We start from the raw sequence: 1,068 nt of genomic DNA on the forward strand, positions 1-1,068 counted from the left end.
AGGCTCACTTTGATCCTCCGCATTTGGCAGCCGCGTTTCCTGCTGGGAGGCGCTCTCTTCCTGCGTCAACGCACTCGGTTGCCCAGGCTCCGTGAGCTGACCGCCAGTCACGTTATCTGCATCTTTCTTTTTTTCGTTGACGGTTTCGGAGCCGGAGTCTTCAGGGCCTGAAGGCAAGGGCGCATTAGCAGTTGGCGTCGTCTCACTGCTAGTGCCCTCTTTGGAAAGATTGGTGAGTGGGGCCCCAACTCCATTCTGGCCACCACTGACACCGGAGGCGGAGCGTTCTCCTTTAGAAGGAACTTCGGACCCAACCTTCGACACGTCCATCTCTGCTGCACTATCCTTCGGAGGAAGCGACGTTGGAGTAGTCGAAGAAGGCGAATGCGGAGTCGGCGGTAGTTCCACTGCATTTTGACTTGAGCCGTGAGTGGGTGAATGAACGGAAAAAAGCTGTAAATCAGTTTGTTGTTTCCCCGTTTGATGACGCCACGAAGTGAGGTCCTCAGACGAAATATGATTGGAGATCTCATTTCCACCCGAATAATAGGAATATCTGCCATGACCACTCGACATGGGCGGCATTATCTCGTTGGACAGCTCATCGTTCTCGTCCAACTCAATGCCGTTGGCAGTGACAGCCGTATTTTGCCCTGCCGCATGCCTGCACACCGCCGCGTACTTCCTGCACGGCACCACGCCGTCAGCCACACACGTGTGCCACCCGCTTTCACCGGGACGCCTCACACGCACAGCACCGCCTGCACACGAAACTTCCATCGGCACCTCTGCCACAGCAGCCGTCACGAGAGAGCAGCAGCAGCAGCAGCAGCAGACGGCAAGCACCAACAGGGCGCCCAGCGAACGGCGCATCATCATCATCACAGGCTGTTTAGTCACTTAAGCAGGTATACTTATCTGCACGGCAAAGAAGAGGCGGAGGGGAGACCGTACAGAAGGGAAACAGCAGCACACACCGCTGGACTCAACAGAAGCCACGCTTTTCCGTTGCCCGCGGCGCACACACCGCCACCCAGCAGCCACGTAGCATTTAATGGTGGGCAACGC

General features: G+C 56.8%; 1 protein-coding gene across 1 annotated transcript in view; it reads right to left on the reverse strand.

The window, feature by feature from the left end:
- TraAM80_08379 (uncharacterized protein) overlaps positions 1-882 on the reverse strand; it is a gene marked incomplete at both ends in the record, with an annotated part of 960 nt that extends 78 nt beyond the window's left edge. Inside the window, one exon of the mRNA XM_029385131.1 lies at positions 1-882. This exon is cut by the window's left edge and continues 78 nt beyond it. Coding sequence (XP_029235166.1) covers positions 1-882 — 882 coding nt within the window.
- Between the last annotated feature and the right edge of the window lie 186 nt (positions 883-1,068).

Source organism: Trypanosoma rangeli, assembly GCF_003719475.1.
Source record: "Trypanosoma rangeli strain AM80 chromosome Unknown Tra_15.4_contig_00407, whole genome shotgun sequence".
Taxonomy (NCBI): domain Eukaryota; phylum Euglenozoa; class Kinetoplastea; order Trypanosomatida; family Trypanosomatidae; genus Trypanosoma; species Trypanosoma rangeli.